Source organism: Copidosoma floridanum, unplaced genomic scaffold, assembly GCF_036245765.1.
Source record: "Copidosoma floridanum isolate Cflo_tuat_1 unplaced genomic scaffold, Cflo_Japanese_pri ptg000025l, whole genome shotgun sequence".
Taxonomy (NCBI): Eukaryota; Metazoa; Arthropoda; class Insecta; order Hymenoptera; family Encyrtidae; genus Copidosoma; species Copidosoma floridanum.
The window spans coordinates 7,216,340-7,235,827 of record NW_028321902.1 but is presented as its reverse complement, the minus strand read 5'-3'; the positions used below and the strand labels follow the sequence as shown (position 1 = coordinate 7,235,827).

The 19,488-nt window shown below is 45.4% G+C and overlaps 2 protein-coding genes across 2 annotated transcripts; both read right to left on the bottom strand.

Annotated features, from left to right (window-relative positions):
• Positions 1-148: 148 nt before the first annotated feature.
• LOC106644509 (transmembrane channel-like protein 5) lies at positions 149-3,552 on the bottom strand. The gene is made up of 10 exons (XM_014360048.2): positions 3,541-3,552; positions 3,131-3,206; positions 2,942-3,058; positions 2,523-2,851; positions 2,205-2,441; positions 1,994-2,142; positions 1,499-1,892; positions 743-1,419; positions 541-674; positions 149-456 (listed from the first exon to the last, which is right to left on the bottom strand). Exons 2-10 carry the CDS (start codon positions 3,192-3,194, stop codon positions 362-364), a joined length of 2,196 nt encoding a protein of 731 aa, XP_014215534.2. The 5' UTR covers positions 3,195-3,206; positions 3,541-3,552; the 3' UTR covers positions 149-361.
• Positions 3,553-3,915: 363 nt separating this feature from the next.
• Positions 3,916-16,383, bottom strand: LOC106644487 (DNA-dependent protein kinase catalytic subunit-like). Its single transcript, XM_089595571.1, has 11 exons — positions 16,002-16,383; positions 15,734-15,921; positions 15,496-15,661; positions 15,309-15,430; positions 14,682-15,247; positions 14,361-14,614; positions 8,322-14,289; positions 6,827-8,251; positions 4,454-6,744; positions 4,156-4,376; positions 3,916-4,082 (listed from the first exon to the last, which is right to left on the bottom strand). Exons 1-11 carry the CDS (start codon positions 16,126-16,128, stop codon positions 4,005-4,007), a joined length of 11,406 nt encoding a protein of 3,801 aa, XP_089451697.1. The 5' UTR covers positions 16,129-16,383; the 3' UTR covers positions 3,916-4,004.
• Between the last annotated feature and the right edge of the window lie 3,105 nt (positions 16,384-19,488).

The following is a 19,488-nucleotide window of genomic DNA, read 5'->3' as shown; positions in this document are numbered from 1 at the left end:
CCACCCTCACGCAAGTCGATTGTTACGGGTTAACTGAAGGTTACGCGAGTAAAGGACGCGCTGTTGTCATGGCTACGATTCGGGTTTTTCAGAGGATATAGGATGGTTGGTTACACGCAAGCGACTTGTTACTCTGGTTTTATTTTGATTCTGAATAAATAATCATTTTTATTTACATGAGAAATACATAATATAATGTTTTCGTGTGTGTATATATATATATATTACGTGAGCAGTACAAATTTATAAAATATATATAAAATTCATATATCTCGCTGGCATTTGGCACAGTTCCGGCTGCAGTCTTTTATTCATTTGATTATTTACTTTTGCTAAATTCGTGTACTCAATAACTCGTGGCTTATTCGCTCGCGTGGGTACGATCGCGCGTCGAATCGGTTATGTTGTCGGGATCTGTTGCTGTTGCTTTCAAGGTAGGACGGTGTCTCAGCGAATCTAAAAACAAATTGCGCAATTTTAGCACAAGAGTCATTTACACGCAACGTGGGTTCGTTTATTCGTTTGGGATGATAATCTTACTCTCGTTATTGGCTGAGGAGAACGTTTTGAGAAGGAACTTTTTGTCTCTGGCTTGCCAGACAAGCATATCGCGTAAAATGTTGACCATCTGCCTGGAAGCCTCCGCTTTTGCTCTCAGATAGTACACGGCCACGCTATTATTAATATTGGTAAATTATTCAACTTTAAATAAAAAAAAGTAATTAGTCTAGTTATTACGTACCACATCGCTACAAGGATGGCAACGCCCGTAGCTGGATTTGCGATGCTTCCAAGGAAATTCCAAAACTCGCTGTCCCGGCTCACGCGCAGCACCTTCTCGACAACGATTTCCCAGGTGTAGCTTCTCCCGGCGAATGGTCCACAGGCGCTCGTATCCACGTAAATGACGACAAAGCCGAGTACCAGGACAGCGCACAGCATGCCGAGGAAGACCAACGCGAGAAAGAGCGTCTGGGTTTGAGCAGCTAGCCAGTACCTGGACGGTGGCTCGCAGAACCGGAGCAGCTCGAATTTTTTCACGTAAAAAGTTAGGAACAGCTTGACAATCACTAGAATCGACATGGGCGGGCTGAAGTAGTGAACGAGCCAAAACAGGCTCTGGTTGTAGATGAGGCTGAGGGCGCTGGAAGCCATGTCGAACCTGGGAGGGCCCAAGTATTCGCGCAGAGCTGAACGTGCGGCTTGGAACACGAAGGTAACGAGAAGCGAGGCAATGAGGTCAAGGACGATGAGTCGGTAGACGTCTTGGGCGAGTCGCGTCTGCCAGCAGTCGTTGCTCAGACTTTGAGTTAGCTCAAAAGTTAGGGTTGTTGCCACCGCTATGATGGCGATCGCAAAGGCACGTAGCATCGTTATGTAGAAGGCTATCCTGTCTCGGGAATATTTTTCGTATTTTACCTAAAACATACGATTTCCCATTAGACTAAATACACTAGAAATAAAAAACAAGTTCGTTTGACTGGGTTTTTGCACTTACCGACCAAGAGAGCAGTGGAGGAAGCAAATTAATAATAATAGTCATGGCCAGAGGCACCCGCAATGCCGACCAATCGTTAGATCCATCGGTCTTGTATTCAGCCAAGAGTAGCCAGAGTAGAACCACGATCCCGCACATAACGGTAAATATCAGAGTCGTCATCGCGACTCGGATCAACAGCGTCCAAAACTTCATGGAGCAAGAGACCGGCGCCGACACATTCTTCGTCTCCGAAAGTAACTCCTGTAGTTCACGATAAATCGAAGCAGATCGAAGACTCACAGCTTTGGACGAGGATATTCCCCAGTCCCAGCTGCAAAATATTTTATTCGCGTAGCGATTATATACGCCGCTAGACGTCTCAATAAAACACTTGCGGTATGATTGAGCCACTCTATGAAAGAGAAAAAACAAAACAAAACAACAAGCGACAATAGCACAAATAAGCACAAATGACTGAAAATTTGCAAATCAAGGAATAAGCTAGCAACTCACTTGAAACATAATAAAATAAAGGTAAAAATGTAACAAAATAAAAACGTCGAAAAGTAAGCTGTTGGCATGTCGTAAGCAGTCTTAGAGTCGAAAAGTAAAGTGCTGTTAGTGTAAAATCCGTAATAAAAAATACTGTTTGTAAAGAAGCCCTGAAAATATAAATCAAAAATAAAATAAACCAAAACAAAATGCGACTCTTGTGGATTCTTACATTTCCTAAGAATAAATCCTTTGTGCTAAAATTCTCATTTTGGTGCAAGCGTAATAATGCTTGTGGCAGAGTGATAAATGAAATACTGAAAACGCAACCAATTGCATTTATAATAAACAACCATCTTAAAATTTTGAAGTAACTTGCAATTCCACTTCCAAAATGTCCTTCTACAACTTTTATTGCTTGCTGCCAAAGCCCTAGAGACGAACCTACGTGGTATACTGCCGATTTTATCTAAAAATGGAATTTTCAACAAGTTATGGTCACATTTCAATGAAAAATAACGTTTGAATCTTTGTAAGCTAGTGAAATTACCTGTGAAATACTCATAGACGTTCTGTACTTTAATTTTTTCCAGTATCCAATAGGTCTTTTCTTTGAATTTTGATCGACAGACAAAGATAGTCTAGCTTTGACAGATCTCTTGAGAGTTAAATTTTGAGGCATGTTCCGTATCATTTCTAGTCTCATCAGTTCCGATACTGGATCAGTTTTTATCAGCTTTTTCTTGCGCTCAATTTTATTAACTATTGCCTCAGCTTGCTCTTCTAAAGTTGCTGGTGACATCTTTGATAATCTGATGGTTGCAGATGGATACAGTAAATGAAGTGTCTCGCTGTTTTCATAAATCTCGCTGTTTGAGTCTGTAATAAAGTAAATCGGTTTGTAGAAAAAGCTATCTATTTTTAGAGGATTAAAAAAAAACGAATTGGGAAATTTTTTAAATAAATTACCTTTCTCTCCCGTGGTCGATAATATATTTCTACCATTTCTTTCAGTCTTGCGTTCCAAGGCAAAATCAATATTGCTAACATTGACTTTATTTTGTGACTGACTACCGGACGGATTCGCTGAAACAGAACAAAGGAAACTTTCATAGCACTCCAGTGAATGCAAGAAATTCGCAGCTCAACAATTTATACCTTCGTTTAGTTCGATAACAACTTCCGGAGAATCACTGTTGACATTATTAACGGATCTCAACATTTTTAAACCATACTAAAAACAAATCACACGAATCAACTTGAAATCCAATAAATCCACACTGCACTTCTACCTATATACTTTCTACTTGCGGGTCAATAAGCATCCACTTTATTTCTGATACTCAGCCTTGTGCTTAGCATGATTCACTCTCGACTGTTTATGGGAGGCAGCTAATTAAAAGACACTTAACATCAATTACTTTATTACCTCCCATAAAAGTTAACAACCTCTTTTGCCAGCCAGACGTTCTGGACATGCTTCATATTATCGTCTTGGCTTTTCTTGCTTTATTGTCGCATATCGGAGTGGACAAGTTTGGGGCAAAAGAAAGAAATATATACCGTACCGTTTTGACATTTATCGCGCGACAGATCTCGTGGTCTATGATGGAAGTAACAAAAAAAAAAAAAAAAAGAGAGAGAAGAACAATTAGCTAAAGAGAGGGAAGAGTCGGAGTCGGAGAATAAGAACATCACAAATCACAACACCCGACGTCAACTGCTCAACAACAGCTCTCTTCTCTCCTCTTCTCTCACTCTCACGACGACACGACTCACAAAACTCTCTCACAACTACTATCTCTGGTACCGGTCATCGGTATGGCAGGTTGAAAATAAAGAGGGATTTTTAAATATAAGAAAACATTTTATTCACAACCCTACAAATACTTTACGAAACAAAGTACAAATATAAAAAATATAAAATATAAAATTTGAAATATCTGAAATATGAAATCTGTCTAAAACTTGACCAGCAATCATTTTGTATTGGAACAGGTTTTCCTTAATCTAGTATTATAAAAATATATAATCACAAAAACGGAGTCCATCCAACCCACATTCTTCCCAAGAGGTTTAAATCTTTTGCTTGCTCCAAAAGGCATTGTACCTAAAATTTCACAAAAATTTGTTGTAAACGAAAAAACATTTTTAAATCAAAACTCCATTGAATGACAATAAACCTGTTCTTCCGGCGTAAGATTTCCATCAAAAAGTTTCGATCTCGCGGAGTTGGGGTAGTCGCTTCCGGTTACGATGGTTTTGTACTTGGAGTAAAGCACATCCGTTTCCAACGATTGGCAATGAGCGTCTGCTAATTCTTTCAACAACACAGCAGCCGGATTCATACCGCTTAATTTTTTTTTAACAATATCGATCTTATCATGCGGGATCCATTTTGAATCTAAAAATACGGTAAAATTTCACGTCATACCGTAAAAATCTTATTTGCCATATCCAGATGAGTAAAGGTATACATACGTTGGTTTTCATCGAGGTCTTCGAGGTTTTTGTTAACACTCTGGGTCCAGTCCAAAGGCTCATGAATGAAAATGTCCAAGTACGCGGACAACGGACCATGTTCCTTTCTCAAGGCACTGAGTACGTGTGTCATTGTGATTCCCAATAGCGCGGTCTCGTCAAACGGCTTCAACAGCCCCAGTATTTGCCCCAATCTAAATGGCACCAGTTCAGGAACCGATTGATCAATACCAGTTCCAAAGGCCAGTCCAAAATCAATGCCGCAGCATTTGCCGCTTTTCACCTCGATCAGAAGGTTCTCCAGATGCCGATCTCCCACTCCAGTGAGCCAGTGTATCACGGACATGGTGGCGTAGCTAGTTATGAAATTGTGCCTCAGAGACATGAAACATTCCAACGACGGGCTGAGAGTCGCAAAGGTCTTTTTCAAAATATCGTCCTCCACTTGACTAGTTAGTTTGGTCATCTTCTCGACGACCTCCTTCGTGCTGTACTTGACTAGAGCTTCTCTGTAGCAGACGCTGATCTGATTCGACTTTGCAGCTTTTTGTATCCAAGTCTGATACTCGCTTGCAAGATCTCCCGGAAGGTCCTTGTCTTTCATTGAAAATTCAATGTACTCTTTGAGCGATTTCGTGTTGTCGACCCACTGAATCAAGCCCAAATTCGACGACAGGGGCAGTACGTGGTAAGTGTTGATCGACAGATACCTTTGCCTACAGTTAACGTCAGCATCGAGCGTCTTATTGGTCGTCTTGAAAATTTGTTGTAGCCTTTGGTCCTGCCTGAGATCCTCGCCACACTTTACGAGGTAACTGTAGCTCCTGGCATCGTTGCCAATCACATTGATTTTAATAGGATTGCATTTTGATTCCATTATGCGGACGAAGCGATCAAACTTGGCAACTTTGACGTGAAACTGGGGCAGTGGTTTTTTACTGCCGTCGTATTGCCCTGGTATTTCGATCTCGTAATCTTCACCCGAAAAATATGCCAAATGCGGGCTATAATCCTTCAATTGCAATGCCTGTCTTCTATTGTTCTGTAGACGTCTCTTCATGTCCCTTTGCAAAATATCGCCCATTTGGTATACATACAATTTCGACGTCTGGACGTCCATAGTCTTCAGTTTCTTGATATCTTCTTTATAATTGCTCAGTACAATTTTATAAATGGTGCCCTGCTGTTTACTCTTGGCATCTTCCGTGCCCTCATTGTACAAATCGGTCATCAGTGTGTCGACGCCTTCTTGAAAGTTTCTTCCGTCAAAAAGATCCAACAGCTCGTGCTTCAGGTACAGTTCAGGCTGACAAACGTGGTGCAGCCCTTTGATAAACTCCTTGATTCCTTTGACATTGAAAAAATGTTCCAACTTTTGACAGATGTCTGTACCTACGTCCCGTCCAATGCTTTTTTTCAGCTGATTGAAATCATAAACAATAGCATACGGGTAATCGTCGAAAATCCTCGCGACTATTGGCAAAAGGAGATCCCTGAGATACGAGTCACTCAGATACGAGACCACTTGATCTTTGCAAGTCAAAAACATCCAACTTGGCACGTCTACGACCATAGAAGAAAAGGTCGTTTTAAGCTCCTCGTTTTTCTGATAGAGCTTGCTGTTTAGTAGACACGGGAAGTAACGAGCGGCTTCGGCAGAACCGAGCATCATTCCATTTAGTATCGAGCTTACAAGCTGCTTATCCAGCTTGGGATCGCGGATTTTCGAATTTTGTGTCAAGTTGTAACAGTATCTTCCCAACTTTGCAAAACTTTTGCTCTTTTCCTTTTCTGAACCCATAGCACAAGTTTCTTCCAATTTTCTAAAACAGTAGTCCTCCAGAGCTTGCAAAGTCGAATTAAATCTGTAAACTTCCAAAGTGTCGCACGCAAATATATTGTTGGTCAAGAGTTCGAGCATTTGTCCGTCATTTTTTGCTTCTTCTAGCAAGCATGACGTCAAATCGAAAAGGTGACGTTTGACATTGAGCAAAACCGTAGGGTCGATGCCATCGCGGTCGTAAAATTCTTTGGCCACTTCCCAAGAGCACAGGTAATAATTAAACTTTTTCTTTGAGTCGGTTGCCGTTTTTCTATTAACAAACTTGTACTTTGAGGCGTTCAACTCGAACTCGTTGCTCAATTCCGGATGGGTTGTACACAACTGTGGGAGTATTGGCTCAATTTTTATAAGATTCTTCTTTAAAACGGACGCATTACCGTTGCGGATCGCTAGTTCGCTCATTCTCGTTCTTTGCCTTACACTCGAGACTATCAATTCGTTTGACAGACTGAAAAAAAAAAAAAAAAACTTCTATACAATGATTCCTCCTCAGTACTATCAATAACAACAAAAAAAAATAATCTACTTACTCTGAATCCTCGGAATCATTCTGAATTTTTTCGTGCAACAGGTGCATGAAACTCAATCTGTAAGTCAGCAGCTTACTCCAAGACAGTAAATTGTCGGTCAGATTGGGCAGATGCTGATCCCAGTATTTAAGTAAATCACGCGTGTCCTCGATTTTCGCGCTATCCGACGAGCTGATAACCTTAACGTAAGCATCTATGTTGAACATGGCCCGAAACTGCAGCAGCATTTTGAACCTCGGATTTTCGGAGAGCGGACTCGAGCGTACCCAGTTTTCTCGGACTTGTTCCAGGCAGCACTTTAGAGCGTGCCGGGCCTTCTCCTCAGGAGCCGAGCCACACAGAAAAAACATGGCTATCTGCTCGCCAAAGAGACGCTTCATTTCCACCTCCCTTTCGGAAATCCACTGGCCAAAGTGCCTGAGAAAGTCCGCGTTGTCAGGCTCCTCGTCCGAAGCGAAGCTCACCAAAGCTGCTTGCAGCTGTGCTTCAAAGATCCACGGCAAGAGTTGATTCTTTCTCGGGTCGTCCCACACGTTGTCGTAATTGCCATCCAAGATTTGATCGGTCTTGCGATTGATTTTTTCCCAGTTGCCCAGCTGAGCCAAACTCTCGAACTCACCGTCCAGACAGTGGTCCCTCTCGGCACCCGACGTCACGTTGTAGGCTGCCTCGTACGCCTGTCTGGCCTTTGTCCAGTTGCACTCGAGCCGAGCCAGCGCGGCCTCTTGCAGCTTTTCCGGGAACATGTTTGGCTGTCTGAATATACTCGCGACGACGTCCGTCATGCCCATGGACTTGTACAAGCTTGCCAGCTGTATAAAGTTATCCTTGTGCAGAGGTGCCAGCCTCGGCCTCTTGCTGGGAGGACAGCCGGTGCTGTCTCTCGGATCCTCGCTGCAGGTACTCTCCTCTTCGAGCAAGAGTATACCAAGGGCGTTCAAGTTCATGCTCCGGCAGATTTTTCCAACGGCACTGGCATCCACTTTGATGTGCTTGGCGTGAAGGGCGATCTCCAAGACGACGGGGGCAAAGTCGTTTCTCTCGTCTTCCTGCTGCAACACGCGCCTAAAAATCACCGACAGACCGTCAACGAAGGCCCGGTGCTTGTCGCTGCTCTTGAGCTTATCGAGCAGCTTGCAAACAAACGCCACCGCGAAACTCTTGCACGCCAGCCAGTCCTTCATTATGAACCGACGCAAACTCTCGACGAAGGTCGCGTGAGTTATTTCGACGTCCGGGAAATCACCGATTCTGTACTTGCGGTAGACCTTGGCGCTGCTCCGACGAGCCTCCGACTCCTTTTTCAATTTCTTATGAAACTCGTTTCTCCTGTGCAGCGCCATTTGCTGGTAGTCGCTGTAAGTCTTTGTGGACTCGGCGATCAGACGCTTCGACAGACTGTTCTGCGAGGGATCGGGCAATGTCCTTGAAACAAAAAATAACCACGATTATTGTAAAAAAAAAATTTACGCGTATGCACAAAACAAAGATACACCTCGCCTGTGAGCGCACATCCCGCGGGACAGCGAACTGAAAGGTGGGCTCGAAGCTGAGGTCCTTAGTGGCCACGAGTCTCAGGCTTCCTGCAGCAAAGTTCTGGGTTCCCATCAAACTGAGCCGGTTGATCTGGCTGGCCAACGAGGGCGCAAACAACGGCGCCATGGAGCCCAGATTAAGCCTTCTGCGGGGCACCAGTACCTCGTAGTCCCGAAAGGTGCAATTGGCGAGCGGCTGGAACATGACGCTCTTGTCGTCGATCGACTTGCTCGTCAGCTCGAGCGCGAGGATGCACAAAAAGCGTGCGAACGCGTCCCGCGACTCCGGCTCGTAAAGCTCCAGGACTGCCAGCAGCCGCTCGCAGCAAGTGTCGGGCAGGTGGACGCGCTCTCGCCAGAAGCCGAGCGCCAACTGCTGGATCTCCTCGGCCGGGTCGGTAAGGGCGCGAACCAACGCCCTGCAGCACAGCTCGGCGATTCCACTTGGCGGCGGGTAGGCCGTGTACGCCTCGGCGAGGACGGCGTAAGCCAGGCGTCGGTGCTCCAGCAGGGACTTGTGCAGGCCCGTGTAGCCCGAGGCCACAAGCTCCAAGTAGGGCCGCAATTCGGGCTCAGCGAGCAGCGGCACGAGTCTGGTCACTATCTTCAGGGCGGCCTCCTCGCAGCCCAGGATGCGCTCGCGCAAAATCGCGCGGAGATCCAGGAGCGTCAGCTCCACGGGCAGTTCGAGGGGATCGATGTCGGGCACGCGCTGGAGAAAGAGCTCGAGGCAGCGTGGTTTGAGCTCGTCGCCGAGGCCGGCGGGCCGGGCGAACTTGAAAAAGTCCCGACACCGAGTTTCGGAGCGACAGCCCCGGTAGAGGGCGCAGATGCACTTGACGCACACTCCCTGGGACTTTTTGCTCATCTGCTGGAACACCAGGACCAACCGGCTTCTCTCCGCCTCGAAGCCCTCCTCGTCCACGTGGCCCAGGTACCAGCCCATGGCCTCGAAGCGCATCGTCATCATCGTCTCGCTGCCACTGTATTCGGCGACCGACTCTCTGATCAGCTTCCGCAAGCTGGGCCGGGGCAGCAGATCAAACTCCACGCCGCAGCGCAGGAACACTACCACCACTTGGATCGCCAGATCGGGGCTCTTGGTGGCGAGCTCGTCCAGCGCCTCGGGATAGCTCAGCCTTTTGCCGAAGATCCGACAGAGGTCCTCGAAGATCTCAAGGTTGTACCGGTAGACCGAGCTCGACTGGTCGGGCAGCCGAGGGATCAGGTTCTGCACGAGCCGCTGAGCCGCCAGCTTGTCGGACTCCGTGATCGGCTCGAACCCCGACTCGATGAACAGCACGAGGACGTCCCGAATGACGTAGTTCAGGGGGTAACCGGCTAGGTAGATGTAGGCTGCCTCGCAGACCGGCAGGAAGAACTCTCGCATGTAGTGCAGGAAGACGGTCTTGGTGTTGCAGATGATCCTCATGAGGAGGAGCCTGGCGTTGTTGTGTCTGGTGAGGAAGCCGCTCCGGAACATGTCGAGGAAAACCGGTAGCTGCCGGTTCTCGGACTCCGGCAGGGTGACTATCTCACTGTTGTACATGTGGATGATCACGCCGACCAGCATCGGCATGCACTCGTGCTCGTTAAGCTCGTCGCTCTCAAAGCCCAGGTCCAGCCTCTGGTCGTCCTCGGTCGAGGGCTGCTTGGCTTGCGCGAGCACGGTCGTGTCGTTCAGATCGTACGCGTGGATGTTCTCCAGCAGAGTCAAAGACGCAAGGTCGTAGGGTCGGACGTAAGAGGGGTCCTGCTCGTTTTTCAGGGTACGCCTGATGTTGATGAGCTTCTTGCGCTCCTTGCGGATGCTCGATGGCGCCTGGCTGAAGTCGTACTGTCTGTCGAGGTCGAAGATCCTCTCCCAGAGCAGCTGTTCCTTTTCCTTGTTTGTGAAGAACACCAGTTTGTAGAATTTTTCCTCGTCCTTGAGACTGATCAAGGCGACGCTACAGTTAACGGCCGCGCAGTGCAGGAGCCGCGTGATCTCCTTCTCGTCGTCGCTCTGGGCACTGAAGGTTCGTAAATCGATTATCTGCTTGATGAGGATTCGGTTCAGCGGCTCCACGTTGCTGTTGTTCATGGGATCCGGGACGCTCTCGAATTCGACCTCGTGTTTGGCCAGCATCACCTCGAACATGTTGTAGCAGGCCATCTGGGAGACGATTAGTTTCTTTCTATCCACCGGGTCGCAGTACAGTTTGCCCATGTCCTTTCTGACGTGCTCCAACATTTCTTGGGACTTTTCTCTGTAAAATTTCTCGATCACGCTACTCCTGCACAGTTCGATCGACGGCAAGAGAAACTGCCTCAGGACGTCTAGTCTCGCCTGGGTCAAGGTCGACTTCATGCACACGTTGTAAGCTGATTGCAGCGACGTGAGGGCCTTTTCATCCGATACGGTGGAAAAGTAGGGCCCCAGGTAGTCCTTGATGTTTTCCTTGGATAAGAACTTGTGGATACCAGCTGCGAATCTCATGGCCATTTCGTAAATGATCGTCGACCTGGTGACGACGATTAATTTCAGTAGAGTTTTAAAGCACAGTGACGACTGGAATTTCAAAAGCTCGTCGTTCCTCAGCTTTATCGAGTACTGTTCAGGATTCATGTCCCTCAGCTGATACAGGATGACTATCAGGTCCCTGTGATAGGTTTCGTTATCTTCGTGCACCAAACAGGTAGCAAAGTTTTTTAGGATCAAGGTTTTTCTACTCAAGTCGGAATCACCCCTGGTGAGCTCCAAGAATAGCCAGGTCTTAAACTCATTGGTCTCTCCATTGGTTTTCAAAGCCGTGGTTGGATTTTTTTTCAACTGGACGGCTTTCTTGTTGATGTTGAAAAATAGTGTTTTTCTACTCTCAATGTTATTCGTGTTTTCGGAAAATAGAGAAAACCTAGCAATCACTTCGTCAGATAGAATTTCTGTTTCTTCCGAGCCTCGTTGACGTTGAGCAAAAATCAACAACTCATTGACTAGGTAGAAAATCTCGTCACTGTTTATTCGTGTCTTGAGGACTTTCTCCATGACTTTTAGAGTATTCTTTGGATCCTTCAGCATAAACTCCAAAATTGGTTCTTTGAACGTTTCAAGAAAGTACTTGCCGTGAGTTATTTCAGTTCCATTTGGTGCCGTCAACGATGAACTGTACCGACTCGCAATGAACTGCACCAACACCTCGACCACGTCGGATTCACAAACTTCTAGGAAAAATTTCATCAACCTGTTCAAATACTCTGAAACGTGATTGTCTAGTTTTCTGCACGTTTCAGAGTTCATTATCACAGTTTTCAGAGCGTCAAACATTGCTTTCAGCTTCACGTTTAAAAACTCAAAATCAATGCTGAACTTTTGTTGGAAATTAAAAACGTCACATTTTCTCAATACTATCAAACCGTCGACAAACTCTTTTAATGTGTACAAGTCTTTGCTACTTATGATGTCTGTTATTTCTGCATACTGCAGAAAAAGACGCCTCGTACTTTTCAAGAAAATTTCTTTAAACTGATCAAACTGTTGTTCTGGTAATTTTTGTTTCATGGATTTCAAGAGACTCTCCAGTTGACTGGGCAATTTTTCGAAATTTTGTAAGTTGGCCGTTAGTTCGACCTTGGACGGTTCTGTCAAGCAATAAACTACCAATAAAAATAAATTTTCGCTCCAGGACACGCATTTGGCACAATTGTCGTTTTCATTTAAAATTACTGTCAAAAAGTTTAAAATTTCCGACGTCACTTCGTTAATGATCCTTTTATTTTCTTCGACCTCTTTGTGTGGACATATGTTTAACAGCGCATCATCTCCAAGACTACTTGCTCCAGTAATCATCGAAACGAAACAATCCACAGACCGGATAAATTTTCCATTATTTTCTGTAAAACTATCCAACATTTCAGTGCGATCAATGGGAAGAAACTTTTTGGTGAAAATCCAGCTGTAAAAATCCAAGCTTTTCAAGAACGTTTTCGCCCTCTGTGGTGTAATGATATCGAATTCGCATTCGAGATTTGCTAAAACTACTTCGTTTACTTTGGCTAGGGTGAAAATTCTCGCAACTTCAAAGTCGGGGATGAAAGGAAGCAAATTTTCAAAGATCCTCATACACTGGCGTCGGCATTTGGTATTGATCGAACCACACTGATCGAACAGCCACAAAAGCACGCCCTTGAGCGTTTCATCCGTAAACCCGGGGGGCTTCCTCCTGCCAGGGCTCTTGGCAACAAACACGTTTTTCTTGACTACCATAACTTTTTCCACGTGGCTGAGAGCTTTGCTCGTCTGCACGTCGTCGTACTCCTCCATACTTCTGACGAACGCGTGTAAAAACTCAAGCCAGTAGTCGTTCACGATGTTGACATTCTCTCTGAGAATAGTGTAGAGATTATTGAAGGCAATAGCCGCAGCCAGGCGCTTTTTTTTGGACGGAAACAGAGCGAAGCTCGTGATCCGGCGGACGATCGCTCGAATGTTGGTCAGATCGGCATCGGTAGATTGTCTCATGGACCACTGCACGAATTCCTTGAGATACAAGCCGCAAAAGTCCCGCATGGACGTGTGAAACTCCTCGGTAAGGCAGTCGAACAGAGAGTCCACGAAATCCTGCGGTACTCGAGAATCTTTCATAAACTTGGAGCTCAGGTAATGCGTCAGTTGAATGACGAAAGGATGGTACAGATTCCTCACGGCGTCGTCCAGGTCACAGCCCAATCTCAAAACTTCGAAGCACAGCTTTTTGTCGAAACACTGGTCCATCAGCTTTTTGCCCAGTATGATTGTAATCAATGTGTGCAGCAGCTCGCATGCCGAAATTTTCACTCCAATGTCTCCGCTTTTTGTCAATTCAATGACCCTCGGGAGAAAAGTGTCGAACTGAATTTCCAAACGAATGTCCGGGAAAAGCAAGTCGCACTGCAGATCGTTTTTTTTGGTCCACGAAGCGTTTGTTCGATTGGACGTTTCGTGAATATAATCAAAAAGTATGTCGGTTTGGGTGAGGGACCCATAAAACAGCAAAATTCTCTTCTGAAACTCCTCCAGGCCTTGATCGTCAAGGACGGGTGTACTTTGTAAATTGTGTCCCCTTCTTTTCTCGACACCACGAAATGATTCTACCAAGCTCTCCTCGCTCGAGAGGTACGGCTCTAGGTAATAAATAATGTTTTTGATGAGATCAGCTGGATACTTGTATTCAATGCTCTTGATCCACTGTTCTAGTGTGCTGAGCGCGCAAAACGCTACTGAAAGGTCTGTTAGGCCCATGTGGAAAGCAATCTTGAAAATTGATGACATTTCTTGGATCAAATCTTTTATGAAAAATACCGGGCTGCCGAATATCATGTAGATGCACGTGAGTTGCAACTCGTCGGAAAAGCCGCCAACAAGTTTCAGAACATCAGACAGATACTGAGGAATCAGTTCACGCGTGGATTTGCCGAATGAAGTTTCGTAATCTGTGAATACTTCCGGTTTCTCAAAAATAACTTTGATAATTTTATAAAATCCAGAGACCATTGGATGCTTGTACGAGCACTTTATGAAATATTCCAAAAGTTTTTCAACCGATGCTTGTAGCAAAGAGCTATCAACTTCGCAAAAAATTTCTGAATGCAAGTCAATAAGATTGATGAAAAACAAAAAGTCTGACTCGTTTTCTGCTTTGAATAAAAAGGACGAGCCAGAAAGCGTTTCATCATCACAAGTCTTTATGCTCAGATTCAATTTATCTATAAAAGAAACGAATACTGATACCATCTCATTAAAAATTTGATATATTAGAAACTTGGGATACTCTTGGTTGTCCATTTTAAACAAATCATTCCATAGAAGCAAATAGTTTTTGTAGGACAGCTCTTTGGTATTTTCAATTTCTTCTTTGATTTCCACATCAATTAGCAGAGTATGTGAACAACTTTGAAGGATTCCTTCTCGGACTAAAAATCAATGGTTGATTTAAGTTATGGTAAAAAACGTGAAAAGTTTTTCAAAAAACAGTTATAGTTACAAAATGAATTGAAGTATTCATGCTGAATGTTCTTTTCCAAATTGCTCATATGGTAAAATGTATCTTTTAATGCATTTGTCGCATGAAGCTTGTTTTGAATTTTTGTTTCTCCATATCGTTTCACAAAATATATGCTTAGTTCAATAATAACACCAATGTGATAATTCGAAGCATCAGGCATGTAGTGCACGAATTGCGCCAAAGCCTTTAAAAATTGAGCCACACATTCGAAATCGTCATCCGCCTCTTTTTCCCTGAAAATAATAAATAAAGCAAAAAGTTGTAAGCTTCGTCATTGCTCAACAAAATGCATGTACTTACTTTGTGTAGTAAGGTAATGCTTGCATGGTAATTTTTTGAAAAACATCATGCATTTCTGAGTTAGCGTATCTTCTGTACAAACAAGAAAACTCTCCAAGACCGTAGATTAACACCCTTATGTGATGAGAAGATAAATTTTTATTTTCAAGGTTTGATGTTAAATGATTTTTAAAAAACTGGAAAGGTGCCAGTGCAGTCTCGTTGTCACACTTGTAAAGATATGACACCATACTTGTGTAAAAAGATCTTAGTGCTCCAATATTCGTAAAACTTTCGTATTCAACTAAACATCCAACAAATAAAGAATGCCATTTTTTGTACTCTTCAAAAATAAATATTGAAAACAAGTGCATGTGACTGCTAATTAAGTAAGTCGTTTTGCTTTTGATATTTTTAGCCATACGTTCAGAAAAGCATATATCGGAAATACATGAAAAAAGCTTTTCCAAATATTCTTTTCTTTTAGCACGATCTTCTGCAAATGGCACAAAGTTTTTTAACATGTCGATGTAGCAATCTATGTAGATTTTCATTTCTTCCGTTGACTTATTCTTGCAGCTGACATACTAAAATTTTCAATAGGTATACAAATATGTTATAAGTAGCAAGATATTAAAGAATACCAACCTGATATTTTAAATCCTTAAGCAATAATACGTAAATTTCATTGACACGTTGAGTCAACTTTTCTGATCTAATAGGACAACTCTTGGCAATTGTCCCAATGAGCATGTAAAATACACAGCCCTCTAAAGAAAAGTTTTTTCATTTATCTTCTGTACAAAAGTTATCCCTGAGACAAAAAATTATTTACCTTTCCTGTTGTAATGCCGCAAATACCTCATAGTGAAATGCTCAACTATAAAATCCAACTGCAAGTCATGATGCGAATAATGTTCAATCAATTGTTGATAAGTTTCAGTGGCTGCTCTTCTTGTATAATACCAACAAGTACTTTTTATACAAGCAAAACACAATTCCTGAAATCATCCAGCTCTGTAGTTTTCTGTCACAGAGAAAGAAGCGAGAAGAAAATTAAGAGAGAATCTTACTCTGGTTTGCTCAACGTAAGGCTCGTAATCCTTACTGTATAATTCTATAAGAATCTGCAAAACTACAAAAGCTTCTTTCAAAGCAGTTTTCAAATTTTCGATATCATGTTTTCTCATGTCATTCAGCACAGTATGAATGAACTGAAGCACACCCTGCTTCTCATCGAACAATATCTGCAGAGCTCTGCCTGCATGTTTATAAAAATGTTTACAAGTGTATGATTTTACCATAATACATGTATTTTATACAAATCGTATTTTATCTTACCACCATCCCTGTGAGTCAAATTTCGTATGTATCCAGGTGCATCTTTTAAGGCTCTCAAAGCCGCTTCATTATTTTTCTCCTTCCAAGAACTCCCAAAAGTTTTCAATAGACTTTCAATCACCTCCATTCTTCCGCACTTGAATCTTCAAACTCATTACAAACAAAAAACCAACACGTTTTATTGCAGTGCTGAAACTGAAATCCAACTTTTTTAAATCAAAACAAACTTGTGGACATGTTAATTTCTACACATATAATATATATGTAGCGCCACATCCTGGCGCACAATCTTCGCGCCGAGCACGCAAGCAGAAGCTGGAGCAGAGACAAGAGTTTGACTAGCCGAGTCAAGCTCCTTGTCGCCCGCGCAAGCCAGCAGACAGCAAGCAGAGCCGCGCCTGATCAACGGGGTTCAGCTGCTGTCTCTCTCGCTCGCATATCACCTGCGGACAACTAGAGCTGAGGCGACGGAAGCTAGCCCGCCGTCTCCTTCTTTAATCCAGCGTCCAGCCTTCCAGCTGCTCGAAGCCGCGCGCACGGTGCTCTATACTAAAGCACGTGCGGGAAAAGACTTTCTTTTATAATCTGAGTTTTCTTTATCAATCATGTATTTTGTAATTGATTTATTTTCTTATTTGTTTTAATAATTAGTGAACAAGTTTAAGCGAGTGTGTATTTTTCACCCGACACTGATTCCTCTCCCGAAAGTATTCTATAAGTGGTGACCCGGACTTTGAACATTTTCCTGACGTGAGTTGTTTATAATAATACTTTTCGGTCGCGGAGAATCAGTGCACGCGGTTCACTACATTAAAATGTAAAAACTCATCGGCTTTCGTAAGGCACATAAACTTTTAACTCGCGAGTGCAAGTGCCACGTGGACGCTCTCAAGACGGAGACACGCAGCCAGGCACGCCTTCGAGGCCGTGGCCGTCCCCCCCCCCCGCTCGAGCTCGACGAACATCAAGACCCAGACCACCCTCCCGGTAACCGCGCCCGCAGCTGGTCTCCTAGACGCGGCAGAGGGAGAGGTCGCGCTGCTGGGTCCCGCCGAAGCAACAGCGAGAACAACAGGCCTCTACGCGGTTTCGACCTCGCCCCCGTGCCAGGCAGCCCAGACGACCCGCTGCTAGGTTTCGCCATCCTACCCTTTGCTGACAGCAACTACATCGACAGCGAAGAAGAGTCGATTTCGTCGAGAGGATCACCTCGTAATTCTCCCAAGGTAGGCGGTATCCAACATAACCTCACAGAAAATCCGACAGAGACAGAGCAGACCATGTCGGCACAAAAGACACTTCAGCCATTTTGGCGTGAAATGCCCGCGTTGTGGTTTATGCAGGCGAAAGCGCTTTTCCATACCAATAACATTACCGACGATGCGGCTAAATTTTACGCTGTTTTTGGCGCGTTGGACCGAGAGACAACATCAGAGCTCGAGGACATTGTTAGTGCACCCCCGGCATCAGACAAATACAAGACGCTAAAGGAGGCAATTTTAAAGCGCACTACAGAGTCCGAGGAGCCGAGGCTTCACAGCCTTCTCACCGACCTGAGGCTGGACAACATGAAGCCTTCGCAACTGTGGAGGAAGATGAAGGGCCTTGCGGGTACTCGAATATCCGACGAGACACTCAAAGTTAAATGGCGTTCTCTTCTTCCAGTGCACACACAAAACCTTCTTAAGATTTTTAAGGCTGAAGACACGGATGATCTTATACAAGCAGCAGACGAAATCACCAGCACTGCAGGGCCAACAGTGTATGCAATCAACAAGGACCCGATGATCGAGAGGCTCGCTGCCCTCGAAGCAGCCATGCTCCAGTTCATCGCAAGCCACAAGGTCCCTCAACCAAAACAGCAGCAGCAGGCACGAGGCCGCTCACGCAGCAAGTCACGGTCCAGGAAGCGCAGCCAATCAACAGGGGGAGATCAATCCTGGTGCTGGTATCATGACAAATTCGGGGACAAGGCACGCGCTTGCCAGCTACCCTGCTCGCACCCAAACGCGACGAAGGGCCCCCAGGGAAACCAGTAGAGCCACCTCTGGGCCAGGCGGCAGAGGTCGGTTTGCAACCCGAAATCCGCCTACACTTACACGATGCGCAATCTTCCACGAGGTTCCTGGTGGACACAGGCTCGGCTGTTTCCTTGCTGCCTCTCTCAGGAGCCACTAGAGGTTTGCAGCAACAAAAGCTGGTGCTCTACGCAGCCAATGCAACGCCGATTAACACCTATGGCCAACGTCAACAAATTCTCAGTATCGGTCTTCGACGAGAATTGGCTTGTGACCTCGTCATCGCCGACGTCCCCCACGCCATCCTGGGAGCAGATTTTTTGGCGAGGCACGGCCTGCTGGTCGACATGAAGAATGGCTGTATCATCGATCCACTGACAGGGCTGACTTCTAAGGGGACGCTCGCCCGTGCGGTTCTCCATTCAGTTTCCACGGTAGCGCCAACTACGTCCAGACTCAGCGATACCCCGGCAGCCAGGTACGCAGCTTTGCGCCAGGAGTTTGCAAGCATCTTCGAGCCAAACACCAAGCCCAGCCCAGTGCCCGGACTCCCGGTAAGGCACACTATCAACACCACAGGGCCACCCGTTTTCGAACGCCCTCGCAGGTTAGTCGGCGACAAGCTGGCAGCTGCGAAGAAAACTTTTACAGGTCTCCTGGAAAAAGGCATCATCCGACCGTCGGCCAGTCAATGGGCAAGTCCACTACACATGGTGCCCAACAAGGATTCGTGGCGCGTCACAGGTGATTACCGTCGCTTGAACGCCTGCACCCTCCCGGACCGCTACCCGCTGCCCATCATCGAAGACCTCCTCCAGGAGAGCCAGGGCAACGTATTCTCAACGATAGATCTGCGCAAAGCTTTCTACCAAATCCCAATAGCAGAGGAGGACGTGGAGAAAACGGCCGTAGCAACACCTTTTGGCCTGTTCGAGTTTCTGGAGACCCCCCTAGGACTGCGCAACGCCGCGCAATCAATGCAGAGGACCATCGACTACGTGCTGCGCCAACTCCCGTTCGCCAAGGCCTACATTGACGATATAATCGTCGTCTCGAAGGACCATGAGGAGCATCTTGTCCACTTGCGGCAGCTTTATAAGACGCTACGCGAAAATAAACTTCATGTTAATGAAGCCAAATGCGCCCTAGGGAAAGATGACGTCATTTATCTTGGTTACCAGGTTTCTTCGAAGGGTTTTCAGCCACCACCAGCAAAAATTGATGCCATCAAGGCCTACCCCAAGCCCACCACAACTACAGAGCTGCGCCGTTTCCTAGGGATAGTCAACTACTATCGACGCTGCACTTCACATGCCGCGGAAGCCCAAGCGCCACTCCACGACCTGCTCAAAGGCCTACCCAAGAAAGCCAAGCTGACTTGGACTGTCGAGGCTGACCAGGCTTTCCAGGATTGTAAGAGTGACATCATCAATGCCACCTGCACTACCTTTTTCCTGCCCAGCGCTCCA

Bases quoted from the DNA above. Each gene is read 5' to 3' on its own strand.
- LOC106644509 (XM_014360048.2), bottom strand. From the start codon at position 3,194: ATGTTGAGATCCGTTAATAATGTCAACAGTGATTCTCCGGAAGTTGTT. The intron at 2,143-2,204 runs GTAAGAATCCAC...TTATATTTTCAG, and splicing joins AGGATTTATTCTTAGGAAAT to GGCTTCTTTACAAACAGTAT. The intron at 457-540 runs GTAAGATTATCA...ATTTGTTTTTAG, and splicing joins CTCCTCAGCCAATAACGAGA to ATTCGCTGAGACACCGTCCT.
- LOC106644487 (XM_089595571.1), bottom strand. From the start codon at position 16,128: ATGGAGGTGATTGAAAGTCTATTGAAAACTTTTGGGAGTTCTTGGAAG. The intron at 15,922-16,001 runs GTAAGATAAAAT...ATAAACATGCAG, and splicing joins TTTGACTCACAGGGATGGTG to GCAGAGCTCTGCAGATATTG. The intron at 4,377-4,453 runs GTATGTATACCT...CCGTATTTTTAG, and splicing joins AGACCTCGATGAAAACCAAC to ATTCAAAATGGATCCCGCAT.